The 19,729-nt window shown below is 35.6% G+C and overlaps 2 protein-coding genes, 1 long non-coding RNA gene and 2 pseudogenes across 4 annotated transcripts; 2 read left to right on the top strand and 3 right to left on the bottom strand.

The window, feature by feature from the left end:
- Positions 1–32: 32 nt before the first annotated feature.
- LOC145620182 (uncharacterized) lies at positions 33–3,206 on the top strand (annotated as a pseudogene). The gene is made up of 10 exons (XR_014108184.1): positions 33–46; positions 181–238; positions 326–498; positions 738–806; positions 892–1,002; positions 1,626–1,697; positions 2,005–2,099; positions 2,321–2,533; positions 2,642–2,735; positions 2,886–3,206. The product of XR_014108184.1 is annotated as an uncharacterized LOC145620182 (transcript).
- A 1,081-nt stretch (positions 3,207–4,287) lies between these two features.
- Positions 4,288–7,540, bottom strand: LOC145620339 (uncharacterized). Its single transcript, XM_081674997.1, has 2 exons — positions 5,411–7,540; positions 4,288–4,663 (listed from the first exon to the last, which is right to left on the bottom strand). Exon 1 carries the CDS (start codon positions 7,351–7,353, stop codon positions 6,652–6,654), a length of 702 nt encoding a protein of 233 aa, XP_081531123.1. The 5' UTR covers positions 7,354–7,540; the 3' UTR covers positions 4,288–4,663; positions 5,411–6,651.
- A 4,053-nt stretch (positions 7,541–11,593) lies between these two features.
- On the bottom strand, positions 11,594–14,868 carry LOC145619112 (protein CYSTEINE-RICH TRANSMEMBRANE MODULE 13-like). The gene is made up of 3 exons (XM_081673717.1): positions 14,668–14,868; positions 14,382–14,574; positions 11,594–11,932 (listed from the first exon to the last, which is right to left on the bottom strand). Exons 1-3 carry the CDS (start codon positions 14,717–14,719, stop codon positions 11,887–11,889), a joined length of 291 nt encoding a protein of 96 aa, XP_081529843.1. The 5' UTR covers positions 14,720–14,868; the 3' UTR covers positions 11,594–11,886.
- A 1,104-nt stretch (positions 14,869–15,972) lies between these two features.
- LOC145619111 (pentatricopeptide repeat-containing protein At1g74900, mitochondrial pseudogene) lies at positions 15,973–18,295 on the top strand (annotated as a pseudogene).
- Positions 18,296–18,397: 102 nt separating this feature from the next.
- On the bottom strand, positions 18,398–19,632 carry LOC145619113 (uncharacterized). The gene is made up of 3 exons (XR_014108091.1): positions 19,574–19,632; positions 19,232–19,376; positions 18,398–18,887 (listed from the first exon to the last, which is right to left on the bottom strand). It is a non-coding gene; the product is annotated as an uncharacterized LOC145619113 (long non-coding RNA).
- Positions 19,633–19,729: the final 97 nt, after the last annotated feature.

Here is a 19,729-nt window from a genome sequence, read left to right as displayed (position 1 = left end):
GATTAAATTACTACTAGTATGTACAATAAGTCATGGAACTTCCCAAGTAAATGTAGAGTTCTCCCATATTTTATTTATTTTTTTATTTTTATTCTTCTTCTATGGATGAACTCTGTGGACATCTCCTGTCTTTACCTTCCTGCTATGATTTTATACCTCACTTCATGGTATGGCTTGCAGGGGTGGGGAAATTGAAAAACACTTGAAGAGTAAGATTACTGAATTGGAGCATAAAAGGGTAAGGTTCTTTTTTCCATCTTCAATGTTTGAATATCAACCCTCTAATTGTTGCATTATTTATAAGGTAAATATGTTCTCAAACCAGATTCTGTCAGACAGACTTATTGTTGAAGGAATATCATCAATTCGTGAATATAATTCTCACAAAAGACCTACATCATGAAACTGCTTGATGATGAAAAATCTTATATAAATCAGTTATCAGCAGCATTCAGGAAAAGATTGAGGAGGTTTCCTAAACACACGCATTCTGCTGAGGTCTGTTGGCTCATCTTTGTGCATAAATTTTTCTCAGGAAATGTTTGCGTTGTTTTATGACTCTGCTTTTCCTAGTGACTAGCTGACTATAGTCACTATACTGACAGGAAATGTGTTGGACAGTGACTAGTTGCAATAAAAGTAGCTAATGCACTTATATATGAATTTGATAACTGTAGTTTGAATAGAAATCAAAGCCTGTGTGATTTTTTGTGGGGCATTGCTCTGTAGGTAACTGATTCTTCGCACTGAATGTTTCTCGGATGGTCGATTCTTCAGAAGCTCTGTCACAGGCGTTGCAAGAAAAAGTATTGATTATATGCTTGTCACTTGTCCTTTTTTTTTTTTTTTTTTCCATGATGGCATGTTAATTGAGATTGTCTTTATTTTCAGGTTTCAACTTTATTACTTCTATCACAGCAAGAAGAATGACATCTTTTTGAGAAAAATGTCCAAGGTGCACTGCAAGAAACTATGGATGAGCTTCAAAGGACTCTACAACTAGTAATTACTCTTCTCCTTGAAATCTATTGACTGTAGAGTATGAAAGGCAAAAAATGTTGAATGAGGAAAGGGGAAAACTCTATTCTATAATCAGATGTAAGAAGTAAATAAGATCTAACACTGGATTTTCCTTTTTTTTTACACTGGATGTAAGTAAATAAGTGGTACTTGTGATAAATATGTTTGAACTGTGACTAAATTTGGTTTAGCAAACAAGAGGGCGTGTGAAAAGAAGCTAATAAAGAAAGGAGAAACTGTCAGATGTAAGATATGGGATATTTAAATAATGAGAGAGAGACAGAGACAGGACAGAGAATTAGCTTTGCAAATGTAGATTGAGGAAGAGAGTTCTGCTTTTTAGGTGAGAGGAGAGAGATTGATTTGGATATGAAAGCAGTGGAACTCTTCTCATCAACTACAAGACTTCCAGTTTGTGAAGGTTTAGATATGGGGGGTTATATTTACCGGAAAGCTGATAAATATCAATTTATACTATAAATTGGGAAATCATTCTGTTTTACATGTCACACACTATAGTTACTCAAAGGTTAAGCATCTCTTATTGAGCTTAATTTCCTACTTGTTGATATTTGGTGCTTTCATTGCTAATATCATGTTTTCAGGCTACTCAAGAGAAGGTGGAGAGCCCTCTTGGAACTGGCAGAGGTGAAAAAGGAATATCAACTGTTACTAGAGTATGTGCTCCTCAGATCTGCTACTTCACGCCCAAATCCGAATCCCAATCCCACGTCCCCAAATGAAGACCTTTCTGAATGGGTTTCTTACCTGTTGCAACACTCCCCCCCCTCACCCCCCCCCCCCCCCCCCCCCCCCCCCCCCCCCCCCCCCCCCCCCCCCCAAAAAAAAAAAAGAAAAAAAAAAAAGAAAAGAAAAAGAAAGAGAGGGGGAGAGGAAGAGAAAAATGAGGTTGGGACCATCATCTTGGCAAAGAAGAATGCTTGATATAGGTTGTGTTTGATGAGTGTAACCATGATACAGTAGTTGTATATGCTGGCTTTTATGGGAGGATTTATATTATCATATTCTGACCGCATATGCATACATTCCATGCCTAAGGCTGTTATCTGCTTCTTTGTGTGTGTGTTGGGTTTTTTTTTTGGGGGGGGGGGGGGGGGGGGGGGGGTTAAGACTAATTGTAGTTGCATGAAACTTGATGCCTTTTATGGAATGTACCTTCTTCCTCAAATGCTACATCTTCCACTCTCCTCTGCACTCCTATGTTTCTTTCCTCTCGGATTTTATATTGCTGACCAAAATTCCAGCGTCTTGTTAAGTGTCTATGATTGGAACTTTGTAGGAAAACCACTGATGAAGGAAACCTTCTTACTAGACCTGGTGATGGAAAAATAATTGCTCATGGAAGAGATGGGAGACTTAAAAACTTGTTCAAGAGAACTTCTTTGAAACGCTGGCTTGGTACAGAAGAAAATCCTCCTGTTGTGACTCACCCTAACTTGGAACCTGAAGCATCTTTAAACAGAGGCTCTTATCACAACATGAATGATGCAAGGTCTATGACTTATAATTTTTACAAAGTTTGTGTTAGCAGATTATGGTTTCGATTGAATTCATTAGGTTGCTCTAGTTATTTAGTCGGATCTATTAATTTAGCATGCAGGCTGCGGATTGAGATTGCAACCCTTAAGGAAAGCATGCAAAACTTAGAGCGATTGACATTCGATATTCGTAAACTTCGAGTCTCTCTCATACAGGTGATCCTTTCAACAGATTTTATTCTCTCTAGTTATATTATTTTTGCAACCATGCTTCTGGTAGAGTGTACAAGTACCAATTCACTTATCAACTCATTATATTTACAAAGTGATAAAACTTGTTCTTATATTTTCCAATTGCATTTCTAGGCCAAACATGCACGTTCATCTAAAAGTACTGCTTCTAACACAACGGAAATCTTGGATGAAATCATTAGGGAAGCTGAAATGGTAAAGCTTGCGCTTAGTGCTGCCTTGCCTCTTAGCTGGTCTGGGGAGGGAGATGTAGAATCATCTAGTGATATGAATGTTGATGAGCATTCAAATTATGGCAACCCCAACACTGAGAAAATGGATTCAGTTTCTGCAGCAGGCATTGAAATGGTAGAGCTTCTTATATTAGCAGCTCAGATGATGAAAAAGAGGGAGAAAAAGGTCAGAAGGGAGCACAAATTGCAATAAATAAATAAAGGCATCATATCCAAGAAGTCAGACAAATTCAAGTAATCAACCTTGCATGCTGATGCTGCTGATCAATTTTTAATAGCAAATTTTGTCCATTTTGTGAAATAATAGGTTTTTTCGTGTAAATCTGTCCGCTAGATTATGAGTTTAAGTTGAGTATGAATAGTATGTATTTTTTCCTTCTCAGAGGATCCTCTTCAAGTATGTGTCTGATGTAAATTTTCAAGCATTAACTGGGAAGAGAATATAAAAAGAAAGAAAGAAAGAATGTCCTACAACTTGATGTTTGATGAAGTACTATATCTATTCTAAATTACTTTGATAATGCGGATTTAGTCTGGGTCCCAGGTGAGGCTCAGTTTTGGTGTTTTTTGAGTACATATGCTTTGTACAAATATTGAGTTTGACATTTCTAATAACATTACATTTGTCCATTCCTATCTCTGCTTTCTAATTTGAAATTTGCTCTCCCTCACTATTCTGTATTATTCAAGTCATTCATTTTTAGGCCCGCTACACTACTTTGTACTATTCATTCTTAAACCATTTTGTAGCTCTGGCTGAGGCAGCCGCAGCATGGTTTCGAACACAATTCTTCACAGCCATACTAACCAATTGAAACCTGATGTCGTTTCAGATTTCAACAAGACATTGGCCCTTGTGCAATCAAGTTATGTCCAAGTGTCCAACGATTGTCCTAAATTTGCAGAAAAAGAAAAGAAAAAAAAAAAAAAAAAAAAAAAAAAAAAAAAAAAGCCATTTTTTAAAGGTCACTAAAGAAAAAAACTATGTTCATACTAATTGCCGTCTTTGTTTAAACAATGTTTAGGAGATTTTAGGAGTGAAAATTTTGAAGCAATGGTGGGAGAAGTCCAAAGCTCGATCAAGGAAAATTGACCTCTAGTAGGATCAGAAGGAATGAAAACATAAACTGAACCTTAAACAGAGAATGCAACACTTTCTCTAAAATTTTGGCCATTATACTTGAATTCAGATACCTGTATATACGATTCAACTTACACCTCAGGCATTAGAGATTTAGAGGGAACCAATTCAACTCATAATTAACATGTCATTCATATATGCTACAACTTTCCACTCATTGGAAGCCGATTAAATTCCATATACATTAATTGCTGATACACCCAAAAAAAAAAAAACAAAAACAAAAAACAAAAAAACAAAACAAAGTTTTCCTCTAGGATAACTTCTGCGTGAGTACAATAAAAAAGAAATACAGCTCGGCTGATGATAAATCAAAATGACATTCAGCAAATGCTACCAGAGCACTAATGAGAGTCTAGAAAGCAAAACCGGAGATAAGAGATCAATAAACTTTTCAAATACGTCACTAGAAAGGAAGCCTGCCAGGACGCCACCTTAAGCATGTGATAGGGATACGATATTCAGCACAGATGCAAATTCAGCAGAAGTCTATTCTTTATCCCAGAATTTTGTTTATCCTGCGAAACAAGCAAGCAAGAACTAAGAAGCATAAGTTTCAGATTTTCAAGACTTGCGAAAAGTCTAACTTTTCTAAATGATAAGGGTCACACTCACACATTATAGAAAGAAATAACATAATTACAGAGCATATAATATGAGCAATGTAGAAAATAATGATGATTAATCAGATAGATTAACTAACTTACCATGAAGGAAAATATCTCATGCTAAGATAAATTTAGCAATTAGAGCACACGTATTTTTTTTTGGATATACACCATTCTAGTAATATGTCAGCCTTGAGTAATTAAACAACAAATCTAAGATATCAGTGCAAATTCCACAAAACCTATATTGTCTTAAGTTCTTCAGTAACTAGATTATATGGATTATCTCAAGGGAATCCCAATTTGCTTTCCCACAATCCCACATAACATACATGTTTACTCAATGTCTCACAGCAGCATGATGATGGATGCATTGTCTCACAGTCGCATAATCATGGATTGTCAAACACATTTTCAGGGAAAAATTTACGTACAAATTCTAATGGAGATGACAAACTGTTTAAGCACTTCCAAAAGCCAGTAAGAGTAAAAGAGCATGATTTGACACAACGTTTTGCACCTGAGAGATGAGAGATGGCAATTTTCTAAAGGCCAGCAAGAGTTAAAAAGCAGGATCATCTCTCTCGACAAATAAAGATATATGACTGGTACTGCAAATAGAAACACTACATAAAATACTTTCACACTTTAACTTACCATATTTGAATTTTCAAATGCTAACCATCTTCCTCACAACTAGAAAATTTTTGTGCAGCTACTAAATATTGCCCGTGTTTTTCTCTTCCAAGCCGAATGTGGAACAAAATCGAACTAGGATCAAGTATAACTCCATGTAAGAACTTTATTAATTTTCTAAACCCAGATTGAATGCAGCATTTGTTTTGAAAGACTCCATGAGAAGCACAGAAAAGTGAACAAGAGAAACAATAGCTCCACCATGTCTAGCATGGTCGGGTTTAGAGAAATCTGCTTCTGCCCCTGCAAATTAGCACCGCTTCCAAATTCCAATCTGAGTATTTGCTCATAGTCCTTTCCTATTCTTCAAATTTTCCGAGCCCTTATGTTTGAGTGATAAAACAGCCTTTTCCTTGTCAATCTCTACAAAAAATGCCTAAAAATTGCTGCCATATATAGTTCTGCAACCACTTTCGATGAAAAGAAAATGACATTCTTGATTGATTACCCCAACAATTATTAGAATACACCATCAAAACATCTACATTGACATAAATTAACTAGTAATACAATCAATAGCAGGACAAGCTAGATATAATACTAGAAATAGAAATCTGCTCTAGCCAGTATTACACACACTTTTCCTGCTTATGCCAGATATCAGATAACCAGACAACGGTATTTGATGCTTAAATGCCACATTCAACAACAGAAACATGCAAATGCAAACCTAGATATCCATATAATGTTGCATAACCCCCCAAGGCTCCAACAAGCCTTAACGCAAACTCGTAGAACACGATATGTAAATGCGGAAAATAGAAATTAGAATGCTGAAACCATACTGAAAACAATCATTGAATTTGCAACAAATACCCAATTAAGCTAAAAATTCTTGTTTTTTTCGGTAATCATCTTACAGTTGATCATGAGAACTCAAGAGTAACCCAAATTAAGGGAAACCCATTTACAATTTAGCAACTACTGTAACAACTAAAAAAAGTCAGCAAAATTTGCAGATTGACATCACCATTCACCACTACTTTTCTCCACATATATAGCAAGTATTAATCATAACTACAACTACTTACTTACTTACTACCCTCATTAACAAATTAAATACACTATATAATAAATCATAGATACTCAATTATTATTTAATCCCAAAAAAAATTTTAAAAAAAAGTGTCATTTATCAGACCTTCATCCTCCTCCTCCATCATCATCATCATCATCCTCAGAAATGGAATCGAAATCTCAAATCAAACACGTAATCCATCAAATCCACATTGTTTATAAGTCAAAGACTGTTTTTTAGGACTAATAACAATCTCGCAATCAACAGAAACCTGAACACCAGGAGAATCAAAGCTAATAATCCTTATCTTGGCGCTAACATCTCCCAAAACCCTAAGTTCAACCTTATCATACATCGACGCATCCTTCACCAAATCCGACGCATCAGCTTGCATCAAATTCACCCGATCAACCGACACAATTGTCTCCACTGTTCTCACACTGTGCGCCGGCTGATAAAACCCCGGCACCGTCCCCCTCCCCAACGGAATCCCCCTATACATCACATTAAACCTCGATTCACCGTACTTTATCCCTACTTTGTTCGGATTCACCGCCGTGAATATGAATCGCACCGACAATGACAGCGATACGCCGCCGGGAGCCGCGCCGGATGTCGGCGAGATTCCGACATACTGTACGGCAACTTGCTGGAGGTCGTACTGAGGTTTCTTCGGCTTAACGGCGAGTACAATGACGAGGATTACGGCGAGTGTGATGAGTGCGAGGAGAGAGAAAAGTAGAAAGAGACAACAACAGCAACCTTTGATCAGTGAAGGAGATGATGAAGAAGAAGCTGAGAAATACGACGGCGTATTGGAGTAGTAGTACTGGTGAGACGACGGTTGATCTCGCCGCCGGTTGCCGGCGATGGTCGTCGACGTCATTTGACGGTGGTCGTGGTGGAATTTCTCTCTCCTCTAACTAACTAACTTTGTTTTGCTTTCTCTCTCTAGAAAATGGGGTATTTCTGGTAGTGTGACAGTGGAGTGATAAAAAGAAAAAGACAGCACCACTTGTTTGAATTTTTACTTTATCTGGATTCTTTCTTACTGAGTACTTCGTATTCTTTTCTCTTGGGGTTTGTGCATAGGTGACTCACTGTTGTCTGCTTTTTTTTTTTTCTGGGTTGTGAATTGTGATTTTATTATGAAATTATCAAGTGATTGTTTTCTTCTTGTTCTTTCTATCGTCTTTTTTTCTTTTGATACTTGACTTTTTTAGCTAATTGTTGTTGTCATATCTTTATCTTGTTTGTTGCTACTGATGGATAAATCAACAATCTCATTTGGTGTTCACATTTCCTCATCATTCTATATACTCACTGTTAGAGAGCTATTGTAGTTAATATTACTAACTCAGTAACTCTTGCTTCAAAAATTAAAATAAAATAAAAATAATACAGTAGCTTACAATGACTTAGTCAAAAGTTGTATGAAAATGTTACCGAGTAGAATAATGTAAAGCAAAGTGATGTAACTAATTTGTCTTACCTCATTTACCGTGATTTTGGATGTGAGTGTTCGAGACGTTAAAGTGATGTGCACGCATGCTTTTACGTCGTTTGTGTAAAACGCACGCTTGCTTAGTTGTATGTATGGCACACACGTACTTATACGTGGCTTAAATGCTTTTGCTATACATCTTGATAAAATTAAAGTTACAATGTTTTTCCTTATTACGGAGTATTTTATATCGGTTTTTTATGTTTTTCCTTTTTATTATTAGATTGAGATAGCAAAACAATATTAAAATTTATTCGTAACTATAAGATTATGTAAAGATATCTTGAATTTTTTTAGGGATAAATCATAATAAAAGTTTTTAAGAAAAATCCTTAATTCCTCACAATCTTGATATGTCATTATTTATGAAATGATCATAGTTTACGCAATGAAGTTAATTATTGTAGTTTATATCAATATGCTTATTTAACATTCAAAATTCTCTTTTTTTTAGGGCAATATCCTAAAAATATAACGAAGTATATTGTCAGGAAATTATAATGTGTGGTAGATGCACGATGAAATGGAGTTTATAACACACTTCTACAAAACTTAGAAGACAAAAATAAAAACTTTCGGCTATGCAAGAAAATGAAGAGTAGCATGAAATAAGGATCTTAACTATTAAGGCATCACCTGACTTCCTCCTACTGCCCTCATATGTGTAAGTGTCATCACCCTCAATTTCTCAATTATGTACCTACACATTTTAAAGCAACCTCTTCCTACCTTTTATTCATTTTTTTTTACTTTAATTATTTTCTTTTGAGAGACCAACTATTAATTCCAAATAATGGGCTATTGATGACTTAGGCCCAAATTGCAATTCGAGCTATTAGCTGTGTTGGTTAGTTTTAGCCTACATTTGAATTGGACAGGAATGAAATTTTGGTCCATCCTCAGCACTCGAGGGCCTCGAGGCATTACACAAAGCCACAAGAATACAACATGTATTTTGTATGTTGAAATATACTGTATGCTTTGAATCATATCAAAGGTATCTACATCCTCCAATGCACAAGACATGCTTCCAAGGAGTAATGGTCGAGACTTTACAGAGGTTTAATTAAAAGATTGAAATGAACTAACTAGCATGGGTGACATCGATGCTGTATTGCTGTGCAATTTGCACAACCGCACTTGGCCTCAAAATTTAAAGGGTCTCAAATCATCTACGAAGTATAATTATGTTGTTTGCAATAACAAGATTTATTTTATTTTTTTAGTGGCAAGGAGTATTGGGCCTAAAACAGATGAAAAGTAGCATATGTTGGTTTTGAGAGTTTGATTATTAACTTTTGAACTTATGAAACAAAGGCACAATTTTAAGAAATTGTATAGGGTCCATACATATCTTGCCTCACCTACTAATTAGTGGTAATTGATGGAAGAATGAACTAGAATTAGGATTCTGTTACACTCATTTGAGGTAACATATTATCAATCCTCCACTCCCTCTTAACTCCTTGAAGTCTTGAACCAGCATATACATCTTCTTTATTTTAATCTAGATCTTCCATCTATTACCTACATTACAAGAATACCCTCAACAATATTAAACTATTATTGGATCCCTAACCTTGGCCTTAGGGAAACTCATCCAAGTTTGATGCATTACAATGTTTATTCATGTTCATGGATGGAAGGTTTACATTATGGTATGCAAATTTAGCACCATCATATACCAGCATTTAGAAATCACATGCAAAAGCCTCTACATCTCTCCTAGCTACACATTGCATTTCTTATATACGAATAATCTTATCGTATATATTAGCTAGTCAAACAAGCCAAGTGAATATTAACCACATGATGTGAACCAGCTATTGAACACGTCATCAACAAACAATGCAAGTTCATTCACTCAGCTTCAAATGAATTAATCAAACAACTCCAGCATAAATATTTTAGGAGTTGATGAAAATGTTGCATGATATTAAAAAAACTGTATAAATAAAAACAATACATACATATACAAAAGATTAAAAAAATTCATCTCATTCGTCTCCTAAGAAGCATTACACAAGAAGTAGCAGAAAAAATGAGATGAATAACTAAGGAAGTAGTTTGCTCAACCATTATAGAAAACCTCATTTCTTGGAGCCTCCAAAGTGTCGTAACAAATTCATACACCCCATCTATCACCCTATTATACATATTCATATCACTGTGCACTTCAACAACTTCTGAATCATATATCATGTGAATAAAAGGATGAAGTTTATCAAGTAGGAAGTAAGTGTTGGAAATAGAAATAACATATGACTAAATTAAAGATTATACAACAACGAACCAATATATATGCAAACGCAAATAAGCCAAAGTTTGTCGTTTTGAGGAGAGAGATTATTAAAGACAGAAGTTTGCAATTTCTTTGATGCTTCTAGGATGGTTCCTTTACCTCATTGTATGACCTATCTTTAACCTTTGGCTTCAATTTTGGAAGAAAATTTCAGGGGTTTTTATTTACAAGAAATTGGTATATTATGTTGGGGTTCTATGTGATATTAATTGTTACAGGTTATTAATGTTAAGTTCAGGTTCTAAATGCCACATTGGTAATAAGGTGTCAATTCATTTTTGTTATTTTATTTTATTTTACTTTTTTTTTTTTTTTTGTATTTTTTAATCCGATTCACTCTATGGGCTAATCCACATTCGGGGATCAGTTCTAGGTGATTAGGTACTTATGTTCCAGTCTCCTCCCACTTGTTGTTGTGGGGCATCAAACACGGGTTCTCCCTATCAATTGTAGTCCCAATCACCACTACACCAACAACCAGGTATTTTTGTTAAATTTTTGTAGTTTTGGCACTTGAATGGTAGAGTGCTTTTAAAGAATATACTTTATATATCCCATTCTAAATTCACATTGAATTTTATTATTTTTTAATTGAATTCAGTCAATAAGTTGCAAATTGGTAAATCGGCATTATCTCGATTGTAACTTGCGACTCAGTTGGCCCTATCTATTTTTAAGCTTTATCTTATAATTCTAAAGCATCATTAAAACATGTGGAGCAAGTATTGCTCAGATAATTATGCAAATTAGGTTGGTTAGTTGACAAGGTTGTAGGATCCACTAGCACTCTCAAACAATTAACAATCAAATCAACAACCTAGTTATACAATTATTTGGTTATTCCACTAATAAAATTGTACTTCGTAATATATAATGTGTTTCGTAAACCGCTTTTCACTAATTTTTATACTAGATTGTGTTCATACAAACACTGGATTTGTGGTTGATCATGTTGCTATATGATTACACAGTGTAACCATCTAAATACAGCGTGAAGATGTTAAGAATATTAAACCATATCCTGATAATGTTCGTTGTCAATTAAGCTCCATGACTCTAAAGTCTAAACCTGTACCAATCGGGCAGAAGACAAGCTCTTCTAGATTTCAAGAGCAGGTAACAGCCATGACATGTACTTTACAATGCTAGAACATGATTCCACACCCAACTCTTCTCTAGTGCGATGCAAAGTATATACAGAGTAAATGGATGCTACTTGTGCCATAGGCTACTGTAAAGTTTCAGAAAGACATACATTCATATCACCTCTGTACCACAAAATACCATCACCAAAGCATATAGGAAAAGCACAAGATTGGATGCACTGCAAAACAAATGAACTCTGCTCCGTAGTTTCAAAAGCTAAATTTCAGCAAGATAAACAACAAAGAGAGCGAACTTCTCCAATTCAAATATTCAAATTATTTACGAAAAAACAATTTAAGATCTGGGAGGGGTTGGGGGAGGGGTTTGAGTCGATTAGCTACATATGATACGAAACAAACATTTTTTTTTTTTTTTGTTTTTCCAATTTCACATGATTGTGTATCAAATAATCACGATAATCCTCAGCCCATCCGAATCGAATCTCTGGGGTATGATGTATCAATCAATCAAAAGCAGGCGTCCAACAGGCAGCAACAGCACAGAGCAGCCAAACTGCAAGCAAAAAAGGATTAAGTAAGAAAATGTACAAATTTAGTCGGTCAAAAGGCAAGGCAACTAGCAAAATGTCTTTTTCAATTTTTCATTGCTTGCATATCTCCACAGCCATAACAGAAAGGGATTATTAATCTTATATTATACACATTCAACGGTCTTTCATCAGTGATGCATGAAAGATGACATAATACTACAAAGCAAAATTGCAAGTGCTGCAAAAGAAATAATTGATCAGATAAATACAATATCTTGGCTAGACAACTTGACTCCTAGGATAAGAATAATACTCACATCTTCTCGAAATGCTAAAGCAATCAAAGCATCCGCCTAAATTATCACATGGTACAACATTTGAACAAGATTGACCAGTCCACCACCAGACCCAAAGAGGGGCGACGAGGTCAAACCATTGTATTAAAAAATGGTGATTAAGATCAAATTTGTGGATAACATTATTAAACTACAGAACTACTGTCGGAAATAAAACTGATCCGTACATAGCTAATCTTATTAATTAATCAGTTGATCCTAAACTCGTGACAAACACCCTAAAGACCAGACTAAAAGAGGAGTTTAAAAACATTGGGATGACAGCTGGCAAGTGTAAGTGTGGGGGTACATGAAGAGATTGCGTGGTAATTACTAACAGAAGCAATTCTTAAGAAGCAGACATTTTCTTAAGAAGCAGACATTGCTCCAGATGAACACTGCCCAAATAAATTCTAAGACACAAGACTTTGAATTTTGAACCTAGTCAGATGAATACTGATAAAGTTGAAATTCAGAGACAAAAAAAAAACGAAACAAATCTTCATTCCACATACAACCATATTTAAGATGTCAATTTTGAAGTATTCCCACTAATAATAAAATCAGATACTTAAAAGGACTTAATGTGTGTACATTAATTACTGTTCATCACAAAATACTCCCTCTTCTTTGGGCCTTCTATATCTAAATGCACGTACTTTATTACACATACAAAGTACAAAGAAAATACTGGTAGTCACCAAAAGCATAATGTTAAATAACTTCAAGACTGTTAACACTGATATCAATCATCCATTAATTTGAATAAGGGGAATAAGAAGGGATTCAAGACTGTTATCCAACCTCAACACAATAAGAATACGTTAAGATACAGAAGACATTATTAAGACCGTTTGCTGGAAATGCATTAGGACATTAAGAAACAAATATTAGCCCAAATGCTTAATTAAAACAGCTATACACCAATAATTAACTAATTCCATTCTCTTTCCAGCTAACCATAACAGCAGATAAATATCAAATCTGTTGCTGGAAATGCATCAGAACAACAACGTACATTAGCCCAACTGCCCATTTTTGCTTAAAAACAAGAAATACAACCACTAGATACCAATTATTAGCAAAAACCCACTCTATCTCCAGCTAATCAAAACAGACTTCCACCAAAGCTAAACAGCAAAGGAATAAACCTTTGCAACACTAAATGATTAACTGTGTTAAAATTTTGAGCACAATTATGAGAAGGCCGTGTTTCCACATGACACGTAAAAAGACAACGTTTTTAAAAGCCTAAACAAGCACTGAATCCACATGACACGAAAAAAGACACGGCGTTTTTAAAAGCCTAAATAAACACTGGATCCGTCTAACTTATACAACACAACGACTAAATCCTACTTCAACGAGGAATGAGGTGAAGTAAAACATAATCATGATACAAATCCATCAAAACACGAAAACAATTACATGAAACAGAGATCTCAAAAGTAGTTATATCTTATATGACATGCTACGTACTCCATTAAATAAGAATGCATCACACACAAATAGTAAATTTCATCATCCGTGACATGATATCGACTTTGACACTTGTTGGAATTAATCTATAGATGCTATCATTATCATTCCACAAATGCAGTGGCCAATTCAATTTGCAGCAAAACTTATGATTAAAAAAACAAAAACTTCCAACGACAAATTAAGAGAAATGACATTGAATTTCAAAGCCTAAATTACATTGTTGAGATAATAAGGATAAAAGAAAGTGGTCCAAAAAATGTGTATCGAAGAAAGCTGACAGTTCTGGCATTAAAATACTAGGAGTATCTTGGACGTCAAAATATCTGAATAATTATTTCAACAAATTAGACAATAAACTCCCGAAAATACCCTCACGTTAATTCCAATTACAGCACAAAAAGGGTTATAACGTCATTCAATGATATAATTTTCTTTTTTTTTTAAAAAAAAAAAAAAAAAACCTCAAGAAACCAACCAAAATGAAGGGAGACTTGCGAACCTCCAAGTCCAGTCCAACTCATCCATCGGAGTTGAACCGCTCTCCATCAAATATTTTTATAAGAGTATTTTTTTAGAATTATAAAAAAAAAAAAAAAAAAACAGATCGAATGGATTCAGATCTAATGGAAAAAAGAGGGGTAAAAAGGGAAATTACCATCCTTCCATGAAACCAACACTCTGTTGTTGTTGCTGAGGAGGAGGCTGAGCGTACTGAGGGGCGTATTGTTGGGGAGGGTAACCTTGTTGTGGGTATCCTCCGGGTGGAGGGTAGCCTTGTTGTGGGTACCCTTGCACAGGGTATCCTGGTGGTGGGTACGCGTCTTTTGGGTATCCTTCTGGTGGGTAACCTGTTTTTTCCAGAAAATTCACAATCAATTTCAATAATTATATTAGTAATGAAAATCGGAGAGAGAAATTGAAAGAAAGACAGACAGACAGACCTTGAGGAGGAGGAACGCCGACGGGGGGTTGTTGTTGATTGTAGTAACTCATGATTTCGATGGAATTGCGAGTGCGGATGAGTGTATCTGTGTATGTTTGAATGTGTGAGAGGAGAGAGAAAACGAGAGAGATTTAATTCAATATATGGAATTTTGATTTTATTTGATTTGATTAAAAGGGCTTCTTACTTGTTAGAGAGAGAGAAAGAAGAGGGGGTTTATTTATATAAGGACCAAGGAGGAGAAAGAAAAGTTATAGGATACAATTGGGTCATACTTAACGGGTCTCACATGACATCCACTTACACTAGTTGTGTTATTGGGTTTTGCAGCCTACGTTGTCAACGCGTTTATACGTTCTACGCTTTCCTTCTATACCTTCTACCATGGGTTTTCCTATCCTACTTGCATTTTCCTTTCTACACTTTTTTCTTATCAATTTCATAATTGGTTGGAATTGTATTTGCCTAATTTAGTTTTTGCTTACTTATTATTACGTAATAATTATTTCAGCATTCACTCAATTATGATTTGTCAATTATATCTATGTCACATTTATACCTCCACAATCAATACTATGTTTTGTATTAAGTCTTGTTACTTTTCTTTATATTAACAAAACTCAAGTTATTTTTGCCCAACCTACATCATCTTTTACAAAAAATTAAAAATTAAATTAAAAAAAAAAAAACTTTACATTCTTTTTACTCAACCTACATTATCTTTATCAAGCTTTACAAAACTAAATTTATTTTTACTAGTGTTATCTTTAACAAGAGCTAAGAAGGTTTCAATTTTGTAAATACCCTAATAGTTTGAAACTATACAAATATTAATTATTCATGATTTAACATAGACTTTGAATTTATTAGGTTGAAATTCTTTCGATGTCGTCAAGTCGCAAAAGAAGATGTTATAAGTCTTATAACTAGTGATATTTTTTTTTTTATATCAATTTACTTGTGTGAGTTAATAACGTTAAATCTTAATGTATTAATTATCCGATGATTAGGTTTTATCAATCGGATAGCTATGTCTTTGAGTTTGCGGTTTTCATTTTTTAAAAGGTAATACCTTTAGCCCCGAGTCGAACATCTCTCTTTTCATCCACCAGAATGGTACGACATTAACTAAAGCCATACCGATTTAGAACGTGTTTGTTTGGACTCTTTCCTCTAAATTTAAGTGGATCTTTATGCCCGTTGTAAATCGCAAATACCCGCTACTTTTCCAACCCAAACTCACCTACTCGAAAATGACATGACCGACCCGTTTCGTCTCAAACCAAGCTACCACCAACTCACACAAAATTGATATCGGCTCAACTGCAAACAAAACCAATGCAACTCCATAAACTCCCACTCATCAGACCCTTCTCCACCACCACCATCACCAACTCCGCCATAACTCCGCCGCCAAATTCTCTCTCCTCCGCCGCAGCCGCCATTGCCAACCTCGTCCTCACAACAGAAGACCCCAAAACCCTCTCAAAAACCCTATTATCATCCCCAGATTTCACCTTCTCCGAACCCCTTGTCAATCAAACCCTCAAACTCCTCTGGAATCATGGCCCCAAAGCCCTCCAATTCTTCACCATTCTCGACAATCACCTCGATTACGCCCATTCTCTCTCCTCCTTCCACCACGCCATCGACATTTCTGCTCGTTTACGCGACATCACTACTCTCTGGACTCTCGTCTCCCGCCTTCGTTCTCGCCGACTGGGTCCCACACCATTGACGTTCGCCATTATCATCGAAAGGTATGTTCTCTCTGGGAAACCTGATAAAGCTATTGATATTTTCTTGTCTATGCATAAACATGGCTGTTCACAAGATTTGAATTCGTTTAATACTTTGTTGGATATACTGTGTAAATCGAAAAGGGTTGAAAAAGCGCATAATTTGTTTAAGCTTTTTAAGGCTAGATTTGGGGTTGATGTTGTTACTTATAATATAATTGCAAATGGGTGGTGTTTGATTAAGAGGACTCCTAGAGCTTTGGAGGTGTTGAAGGAGATGGTGGAGAGGGGTTTCAACCCTACATTGACTACCTATAACATAATCTTGAAAGGGTATTTTCGGACCGGGCAAACGAAGGAGGCGTGGGAGTTTTTCAAGGAGATGAAGAAGAGGGATTGTGAGATTGATGTGGTTACTTACACAACTTTGATTCATGGGTTTGGGGTTTTAGGGGAGGTTTCCAAAGCTAGGAGGTTGTTTGATGAGATGGTGGGAGAAGGGGTTCTTCCGAATGTTGCCACTTATAATGCTATGATCCAAGTATTGTGTAAGAAGAATAGCGTTGAGAATGCGATTGTTTTGTTCGAGGAGATGGGGAGGAAGGGGTATGTAGCTAATTCAGTGACTTATAATTTGTTGATTAGAGGGTTGTGTCACACCGGGGAGATGGATAGGGCGATGGAGTTCGTTGAGTTGATGAAGAATGATGGATGTCAACCAAATGTTCAGACTTGTAATCTGTTGATTAGGTACTATTGTGATGCTGGGATAATTGAGCAAGGTTTGGATGTTTTTAATTTGATGGGATCTTGGAGGTGCTTGCCGAATAAGGATACTTACAATATCTTAATAGGTTCCACTTTTGCGAGGAAGAAATCAGAGGATTTGGTTGTTGCCGGTAGGCTGTTGATTGAGATGGTGGAAAGAGGGTTTCTTCCTACAAAGTTTATCTACAATCGTGTTCTGAATGGGCTTTTGGTGACAGGAAACCAAGCTTTTGCTAGGGAGATTCTGCAACTGCAGAGTAAACGTGGATCCCTTCCTCGACACTTTAAATTATGAAAGCATATTGGATGAATTTGTAATCTAGAATGCAGATTGCTGAAGTCCATACCATCTCAGAGGGCTCTTCAGCCAAGCTTGGGGTAAAATGTTTTGATGGGTTGAATTGGATGGTGTTAGCCCTGCTAGCCTGCTAGGTTTGGTGAGTTGGTTATTTGGCCAAAGATATTGGTATGCCGATGGATGATGACAGAACTCCAGAACAAAAGCTTTTGTTTTTTCTGATCATAGTTATCAGGCATCTCAATTTGGGGGGCTTTTTGATACATTAAGAGTTCCTCGAGGAAATGATTGAACTATTCCTTACTTAATCCTCTGTTCCATCATGCTATCTGGGACTTAGTTAGTTAGGTTATTTCAACTCGAGATATTATGTATGTGGGAGTGACAGATCCTGCGTCATTTGATGTTGAATTCCATTGGTGTCATGGTGGCTGTCTACTGTTTTGAACTCTTGAAGCTTTGAGGGACAGGAAACTGGACAATATTGAATCACTCGGCACTGTGTGCTCTCATTCCAGAGATTTCAATATTTACTGCTTCGATTACGTATACTTAATTACGAAGTATCACTTTGTAACAGGTACTTTTCCCATCTAAACAGACTTGAATTTTGCACAAAACTTGTTTGCAAATATTGTAGAACTTGTTAATTGTACATGTGTAATAAAATGGCTGCTTTTTTTTAGTCTGGGCCTTGGCCATGGAGTTTCTGACTAACTCAAAATCTCAAATATTGCTTAGATGAGTAAGATCAGTATATATGTAGCACAATAGCACCTTTTTGATCCCTCGATGTATATGCCAGTTTCTATAGGTACAAATTGGTTCAATGGTGTTTTCTAAGTTGCCTTCAAAGTTCAGAGTAAATGGTAGGATTTATATAAGGTTCAGGAACATGATAATCCTAATTATTTTGATCTGGTTCAAGTGAGAAATTGTGCATTGTTTCCTGCTGAAAGTTTCTTTTGCATCTTTGTTATATACAAGTACTGTATATACTGCTTGTAAGCAAACTTCTTTTGTTGTAGGATACCTTGAAATATAATCAGGATCTAGTATCTTTTAGTATCTACTCGAATTAAGGGTTTATACTCAACTAAAGATATTAATTGCAAAATTGATACTCATAGTCTCATACTCTTGATGAATAATCAATAATAGATCAGGATAAATAGGTCAAAAGCAGTAATCACGCTTACATAAGGGGAAAAAAAAAAAAAAAAAAAAGGCCAACACAACAAAATCAAGTAGAGTAAAATTCCAAGTGAAAGCTCTAAAGAGTCTACTACAAAATAACCTAGATCTTCTCTCTTTTTGTTATGGGATTCAACAGCAATATAAATAATCCATTATGCTTGTTAAAAACAATCGAAGCAGGCATCCAAAATGCAACAGCAGCAAAGAGCAGCCAAACTGCGGATAAAAAAAGAAAAAACAGGGATTCGTGAAAGAATAGAAATGTTAACCATATTCTATGATGTATGTATGAGAAAAAAATTAATATGTAGGACCTAGTTAGATACATGTAAATTTTCAAATATAAAAGATAAATGATACACATAAGAAAACTCATATAAAAGTTATTAGGCGAATAATAAGTAGAAAGTTAAAGAACAGTTGGACAATTTATTGTTTAGATGTGATTTCATGTCTTTCACCTTGTATTTTTTCACATACAAAAGGAACATATTAAAATAATTTAATACAAGTACAAAAGACAAAGAGAGAGGAAAAGGGGAGTACAATTGGTTACGTACCATCCTTCCAAGCAACCAACTTGCTTCTTCTGCTCTTGTGGAGGTGGAGGTGGTGGTGGTGGGGCAGCATACTGAGGGGCATATTGCGGAGGAGGGTAACCGCCCATTGGAGGTGGCGGGTAACCTTGATTTGGAGGAGGGTAACCTTAACCAACCCAATAAATAATTAACAAGTGTAAAAAGTAATATATATATATGACGCAATAATATATAATTAAAAATATAAATTATGTTAATACTTCGTAACAAATAGCACTAGATTACTCGTTGCTGATGGATGAATGAATGAAAGAAAGATGATGAATAGACGATCTAAAAAAAAAAAAAAAAAAGAGATGTAACCTTGAGGAGGAGGATAACTCATTATGTTTGTGATTCTGCCTCACTACTCCCCCTCTTCTTCTTCTCTTTTTTGTGATTGTACTAACTGTTAAGATAGCCAACAAAGTCGTTGTATTTAACGAGAATACGAGGTACGTACAATCACGTTTTCAATGC

This window comes from Chenopodium album, chromosome 27 (assembly GCF_948465745.1).
Source record: "Chenopodium album chromosome 27, dcCheAlbu1.1, whole genome shotgun sequence".
Classification (NCBI taxonomy): Eukaryota; Viridiplantae; Streptophyta; class Magnoliopsida; order Caryophyllales; family Amaranthaceae; genus Chenopodium; species Chenopodium album.
This window is presented reverse-complemented; position numbering and strand designations above follow the sequence as displayed.